At 32.9% G+C, this 8,416-nt stretch overlaps 1 protein-coding gene across 14 annotated transcripts in view; it reads left to right on the top strand.

Moving 5' to 3' along the window:
* The window catches only part of LOC106868038 (serine/threonine-protein kinase 25), a 151,497-nt gene that overhangs the window by 79,354 nt on the left and 63,727 nt on the right, over window positions 1-8,416 (top strand). Inside the window, exon 1 of one of the 14 annotated variants that reach the window (XM_014913148.2) lies at window positions 7,028-7,631. The exons of the other annotated variants lie outside the window; for them this stretch is intronic. Within the exon in view, the coding sequence (XP_014768634.1) occupies window positions 7,617-7,631 (15 nt within the window). The 5' untranslated portion in view covers window positions 7,028-7,616. Of the gene's footprint in view, window positions 1-7,027; window positions 7,632-8,416 lie in introns of those variants that run through there. 14 annotated transcript variants of the gene reach the window in all.

Here is an 8,416-nt window from a genome sequence, read left to right as displayed (position 1 = left end):
ATATATATGTATGTCTGTGAATATATGTGTGCGTGTATATATATATATATATATGTACATGCATGTGGCACTCTCTCTCTCTCTCTCTCTCTCTCACACCCACACAAGTACACACATATATACAAGCACATACGTATACAGGTGCAACACGCTATCTAAAAGGTAGCGTTTTTCAGTAACGGAGGCTTATATCAAGATATTATTTAGTGCATATTTTTGCATAAGAGAAAGAGGGCAAATGACGAAATAGATTAACTTGAAGAGTAAATGACAGTAAACATTAAAGTCACTAACGTAGGCAATCTATAATTGACTTGAAATGTAGATATTCTTTTGTCCTCGGTCAGCTGTGATTGAGTTGACCTGTGATGTTTTTCAGAGACTTCTCTTTCAAAGGCATATGTGTGTCAGTCTGTCTGTCTGTCTGTCTGTCTGTCTGTCTGTCTGTCTGTCTGTCTGTATGTATGTATGTATGTACGTATGTATGTAGGGTATCAGCAGATATATTCGAATAATAGATTTATTGTATAATAGATTTATTGTTTGGGAAACTGTGCCGGACTTTCAGCCTGAGAAGTTTAATGACAGCCATTTTACCTCTTTTTTTTTCCATGAGAATACATCAGACTTTCTAGAATTTTACATATATCTCTATATTTATTGATTCTGCTGCATGAGTGCTCGCAGATCACTTCTCCGTATAAACACGTACAAATAGATATATATCTATATACATTTATATGTACATATATTATAAATGCATATATTCATACGTAGCAGCAACCAGACGGTACCTGCATAGATGTCGATCAACATCTATTGGAGATAGAGACCTCGAGATAATCTGTTCTTGTAGGAAACGGTAATAAGACGCATAGCAAAAGCATCGAGAAATAATCCAAATCCGCTTGTAAATTTATAGTATTGTTGTTTTAATAAGTTATTTCTTATTGGCCAGTTTCTTAATCCTCTTGTTCAAGATTACATTGCACTATATGAAATCCATTTATTTTAAGGCTGCTATTTATATCTGAAACGAATGTGTCTCTCTTGCATAAGCTCACGTAGCCTAGTTCAACAGTGTCGAAATCGCATCTTTCTTTATCTGTTTATTTTATCTGTATTGAATTTCGTAAATTGTGACATGTTCTTATTCCTTCTATCTTTTGCAAAAGGAATTCTCAGTTTACTAAAACAACAGGCATCATTTATTTCAGTTATGATATAATTAAATATAGATAGCAGAAACCTGTGAAAATAAACAACAGACAAAGACAACCAAACGAAACAAGTGAACTATCACACACACACACACACACCGAAATGATTTATTATTCATTTCAATATTAACGAATTTTGACAATATCTTTTATCTTTTATCCTTTACTTATTTCAGCCATTGGATAGCGGCCAAACTGGGGCACCGTCTTGAACGATTTTAGTCAAACAAATAAACTCCAGTACTATACATACATACATACAAATATACATACATATATACAAATATGCATATGTGTGTGTGGAGGGGTGGGGGGGTTAATTCACTCATATTGGTAATTAGATATTAAAATGAAAGACAATTAGTCAGAGTCCAGTAGATCGGACCAAATTTCCTGATTAATGCCTAAGTAGATTAAAATTGAGTAAGTAGCCGTTTGTAGACTTCCAGCTTCATTTATCATCTCGTGTGTATGTGTGTGTGAATTTGTTAATTGCTTTAATAGGGAAACCCGACTTACATGTAAGTTGGAGTATGAGTTTTCTATTCTTAAAAACACAGAAATAGTTTAATATATTAAAATAAGACAATGACTAATCCTTTTTGATAGTATCCTCTTTTTCTCTACTCTTTTTATGTTTTGTTTTCTGAAGCGCAGAGATTGCTCGTGTGAGGTATAGAATAGTAAATTCATGAGACACGGATTTGAGATCGGTTATAATCACGGAGTTTTTATATTTTTTAGGGCTTGGTCCCTGATTTTACGAGTCTTAGGAATAAATTTTCAGTTAAATCTCCCCAGCGAAAGTTTCTTCACACTATCACACTCTGAGGGCTAGGATGAAATTTTGTAAATAGAATTATAGGCCTTCACCGTTTATTGACTATAGAAACTAACGAAATACAGTATAATAAAATAGAATATAATTGATAGATAAAAATTTAGTGAATCATTAAAGCTAAAATGAAAATCTCGTCAAATTCATTGGATCGCTCGACTGAGTCGTTTATCAGTCGTTTTAACCATAGACATAGTACACTGCTTGGGACAATATCTTATTATACTGATGATTGTGCAGCAATATGTATATAAGTGACCGAAACCTGCCTTTTTTTTATCACTCTCCCTAAGTAGGGCAAGAGAAATTTCGATTAGTATCAATTTTCAGAACAAAACAACCTCATCAGTATGACGAAACCCAATATCATTAGTCCAACGCCCAGCTGAGCCTATTCAATTATCTACAAATGACTTCATAACTTAAGTCACATTAATTAACGAATTAACGAAAAAGAACAAGCTTTATGTAATCACTCTAGTTAAGTTATAGCTGTTTCTGCTAAGCAAAGGCCCAGAGATAAGTGTTAATGCAATATCTTATAGTGTCCTCAGAGCCATTTGAAGGAAGTCCCTTCATTAAAATGACTCTGAGGAAGCTATAAGTGTCGCACTGGCACTCAGTTCTGAGTTCTTATAGCGAAAACAGCTGTAGGCTAATGAAAGCGATTACGTAAACCCTATTCCTTTAATCTCGAAGCGGAAAATCTCTAACAATTCACACCTCCTCGCCAGCGGTACCTTATTAATACAGTAATATATAAATAAGAGATACACATTGCGTTTTATTATATGTAAGATATTGAGTCTTAAGAGCTAGTTGTTGGTTCCGCTATGGCGGAATCATCAAATGATTTTAGCCATGTATATTTTCTGTCCTACAATTCAGAATATTTTGCCAATGTAAACCAAACGAAACGAGTCAAATGATAGATGGAGAAACAAATTTATTCAACATGAAAAAAAAAAAGCAATGTAAACCATACGCTTGTGGCGTTATTATACAATTTAACACCTTTCCTTTACATGTTTCAGACTTACCTTCAATGTATATATTTACATAATAGAACAGATGTACTGTAGTTTTTGTAAACGCTCTTCTTAACACCGAAAACTTTTACTAGCAAATATGTCAGGGTTTGGTAAACACGCAAACAATTCAGTTATCTCATAAATCACATCTTTTCCTCGAGGTTTTTCAATTACAATTGATCTGAGACTTTACAACATTAAAATTTAATTCGAGCCATTGCTTGGATATTTCTGAATGGACGCTCGATGTACTAGTTATAGCCGTCGAATTTCCCCTTACATCATGTAGTCTTATATTTGCAAACAAACGAGATCATGTATGTATATATAAATGTAAATATGTGCGATTTCTACGTGAATTAGGAAACGGTTGCGATAGAAATCTTGTTAATGGAATTATGAGCTTCCATCATATATTAATTATAGAGAATAGTCCAATATGAGGACATATAAGCTCCCGTAACGGGAAACAAATGGTGCATTAGTACGCGTGGGAATCGAACCCACACCATAAGACTAATACTCATTTTTCTGCTACGGGGGCTTATATGCTCTGATATTAGACTATTTTATATTAGTCACTATACGGTGAAGGCTTATAATTTTATTTACAGTATACGTATGCTCAATACTTTACAGTAGCAGACATATTTATTAAATTTTTTTAAAGAAAGGGTTGACAGTGACTTCGAAATTTCAGATTACTAGACTTTCTATATAGACAACACTTGTGAAAGAAGATGAAAAGTAACCCTTGAAATGACTGTGAAATCTAATCTTTGGTCTGTAACCTCAGTCGCGTATACATACATACATACATACGTGCATACATACATATATGTGTGTGTGTATGTGTGTGTGAGCGTGTAAAAAGATCATCGCAATTATGAAGATTATACAATTTTATTAAACCACATCCTTTTGTTTGTGCTTGTTTGTTGTATGGAAATGTGTTTTGTTTCTGTTTAGCCAAGGATAGCGCTGAGTGAGCAGGCGTATGATCAGAGGCTTTCAACAACTGCGTTCAGCCCTTAGTTTTTAGATGACATTATTCAATGAACTTGTGTGTGTGTGTGTGTGTGTGTGTGTGTGTGTGTTGGCAAGACAAATAAGATAAACAGAAATCAATACGTGTGTAAATAGGCGTTTTTTGTTACTTTAATCGGCAGACTATTACAAAAGTGACTTAAAAGCTGGGAGTTTAGTGCATAGTTTCATAAGTACTATGCACGAAGCACTCAGCCCATGAGTTACTTTTGTAACGTTCTGGCGATTAAAAACAATAAAAAAAAGTTCGCCAGATGATCACAGTGACGTGAAACCCGAGTCACGAGACAAAATTCTCAGTTTCAGTGTATGTATGTATGTATGTATGTATGTATGTATGTATGTATGTATGTATGTATGTACGTGTGTGTGTGTGTGTGTGTGTGTGTGTGTAATGTTCCGTGATGGTAAGATCAACAAAATAAGTACTCCGTCTGGTGGTGAGAGATAATATTATTTAATAAAGACAATATATATTTTCATGAGCAATTATAAGTCTCATGCGATGAAAGCAGCTCAGAGAACACTTTTTTAAGCACGTCTGGTGCCCTCACACAATCATCGGGCTTTATATACACACACACACATATACATATATATGTCATTATTCTGTTTATATCAAAATTTCTTGCCAACAGAGAAAGAACTGGTTTCTAACCTAGATTCAAGGCTCCTTCATTGGAATTTCATCAACAACAGGGTAGTTTTGTATGTATGTATGTATGTACGTGTGTGTGTGTGTGTGTGTGTGTGTGTGTGAGTGTGTGTGTGTATTCATGATATTCTTTTATGATTTGTCTTTCTACTGTGGCCATGCTGGGGTACCATTTTCAAGTGTTTAAGTCGACATTATCGATTCTATTATTTATTGCTTAGCTGAGTTTGACATTTAATTTACTGAAAGCTATTGTCGAACTGCTAAGTTACGGACATAATGATAAATAATACAATTTCTTAGAGACCATAAACATAAACTTGATACTCTCTCTAATACATATACATACACACACACACATATATTACATATATGTTTACACACACATTTACACATGTACACACACGATAGGCTTCCAAATTCTACTCACAAATAATTTGGTCAACTTATGGCTGTACGTACCCAAGGTGCCTCGCAGTGAAATCGAACCGGCAACTCCGAATCGCGGTATCGAGTTTAATGGGAGTTTACCTTTCCTTCGGCTCTACCACACTAGTCTCCCCACTCCACATATTTTCAAGCTTAATAATTTGTTACACACAAGGTCTTTATATTTACTGAAGACGGAAATGAAAATGGCACAGGTGTTTTTTTCGTTTTCTTTTTTTTTCTTGTTGCTATTTCTTCAAGGGCATTAGTAATAGAAACTACTAGAGGAAATCGAAAACACCTTGCGGACACATGTCGGTTGGAATTTATCTCTTCATTACTGCTGTTGCGACTTGCAAAAGAAAAAGAATATAGCAGAAAAATATTAATCGTTTACGTATGTATCGATCCCTTGTCCGTCAGCCTAGTGGCAAATAACAGAAATCATCGTCATCATCATCGTCATAATCATCGTCATTGTCGTCGTCGTCGTCGTCGTCATCATCATCGTCGTCGTCGTCGTCGTCGTCATCATCATCATCATCAGCAGCAGCTGTTTTTTAAAATATTATTATACGTTTTTATGTAATCCCCACTGTCCTGTCCTAAATGTTCTTGAGGCCCTGGAGGCCAGTGAATAATAATAATAATAATAATAATAATAATAATAATAATAATAATAATAATAATAATAATAATAATTATTATTATTATTATTATTATTATTATTCAATGGCATTCATTCTTTCTTCATTCTCAGCAAAGAAAAAAGATTCAATAATAAACGTTTTTTTTTCTTTTTCTTTTGTCTTTTATTTTCCTTTCCTTTATTCATATACGTATCTCTGTGCTGATATTTGTATGATAAATATAAAGAAGCAAAAGAAATAAAAAGAAAACGAAAACTTCTTTCTAGTAGCTTCCTTACATAATACAGACATTGTTATGATGTTGATCGCTACCTTCTTAAGTGAACGCCATCTGTTACCAACAAGATCAATGGCACGATCTTCTAAACTGTCATAATTCACTGTGTTTATATTTATAAATTTATCATGTTTATATTCTTCGGTATTACTAAGTGTGGGAGGGAGTCTAAACAGTTGCAATACCAAAGACTACTCTGCCACTATTTCGTCCTATAACTGTAAATACTAATTAATGTAAAGCTATCTTCTTTGGTTAGGCACGAAGCCAATTTTTACAGCAGAAAGTGTGTGTGAATCTATCCTATCTATCTATCTATCTATTTAGCGATCTATCTATCTATCTATATACATACATACATGCGCACGCACATAGTATACACGCTCACTCATACACACATATCCATACACACACACACATACACATATATATATATAATTATATGTATTCGTATTACAATCAGTTTTGTATATTATTGAAATTTAGTCAACTTTATCTATATAAAGTTTACTGTGTTGAGATTCGAACTCAAAGCCGTGGAAAACTAAACTACATACACCTAAACGTTCAGTCCTAGCTCACCGCCCTAATTACTATAAAGATAAACAAACGCCATCGCGTGGTATGACAAGTATAAATAACTGTAACCCTTAGCAGAAATGAGTTGTCATGTGTTGCAATCTATTTCAAAACAATAATCACTTTCGTATATTTGTCTCGGAATTATTAATAGCCTTCCTAACTTGAATTTTAGATCCAGAAAAGTAAGATAAGATATGAACTATATTTAGTAAAATCGCTATTGCTACCACTTTACTTTTGCTTTGCTTATCGATTGTAGATGTGCTCTCACTCCCACTACTACTCGCGGAGAGATATAATTCGTGTTGAAAGTTAAGTTATGACTACGACAATTAGAGTGATTAGGTTGTTTGAAGCTAGGCGGCGCAATTATACATGTTATTGTGCAAGTTAATAGTGCTACAAGATGGCGGTCGGTTGTTCTTTTGTAGGAAGCGAGATGGAACCATGAGGTTCGACTCTTACAGCTGTTTCATCTAAATACTCCGGATATAACTGCACAAATTATTAGAAAATATTATACCGAACGAGAAAAAGAAAACAAGTTGTTAGATTCTGTTGTTAATAGTTTTTATGTTATATATATATATATATGTATATATAAATTTTTATTACTTCGTATGCATTCGCCATCTCTGTCGCCGCCACCACATTTTAGTTCAAACACAAATACGAAATTAATATAAACTGTATGTATAGTGTGTTTTTTTTTCCCCCTGTTTTTAAGAAAAAAATTTACATTTTATATTTTCACAAGCAAAAAATATACAATCAGTGGTGCATTTATTAATTACAATACTTCCAAAATACGCATCTACCCGTCTCTAGAGATATATCTATATAAAAAGAAAGGAGGGAGAAAGAAAGATTTCTAGTTTTACCTCCCAATGGCTGGACAGCAGGTAAGAAGGATTTGTTTATTTTCCTTTCATATCTCCCTCTTTTTTTTTTTTAAGATTTTTCTTTATATTGCTTTTAACAATACAAGGTTAAGTTAATTTAGTCACTTATATATCCAATCCGTTTGTCGGATTGAATTTTTCTTTTAACATGTCCATATAATGATCTGTGTTGACTGTCCACATCGATATATAATTGTAGTTTTATTGTTGAAAACACTAAAACATTTCTTGACTTATATAATAAAATCTATCACCAACTAACGTGAATGTTAGCTACTTATTTTAGTATAGATAGATATGTATAATGCATATGGAGTAAATTGATCGTTATGAAGCTTATTGTGTATTTTGAATGGACTAAAATGTTGACATGATTATACACTGGATTTCATGTCCACTATATTATTATTATTATTATACGTACAAGACTTTCCGTATCTGCACTGTAGCTATCTCTTGTCTGTCGAACAGATACTGAAAGATCACCTCTGGTGTTTACATATATGCGGGTGTGTGTGTGTATATATTTATATATACAAAAGATATATATATGAATTATATTACATAGATAATATATATATAATATAATATATATGTATATGATATAGATAATATATATATAATATATATATATAATATAGATAATATATATATATATATATATATATATAAATATATATTGCATAGATAATATATATAATATAATGTATATATATGATATAAATAATAGTTATGCCATATAGGCATAACTACAGGGTTTTACCCCCCAGACTTTTATATATATA

This window comes from Octopus bimaculoides, chromosome 9, assembly GCF_001194135.2.
Source record: "Octopus bimaculoides isolate UCB-OBI-ISO-001 chromosome 9, ASM119413v2, whole genome shotgun sequence".
Classification (NCBI taxonomy): Eukaryota; Metazoa; Mollusca; class Cephalopoda; order Octopoda; family Octopodidae; genus Octopus; species Octopus bimaculoides.
This window is presented reverse-complemented; position numbering and strand designations above follow the sequence as displayed.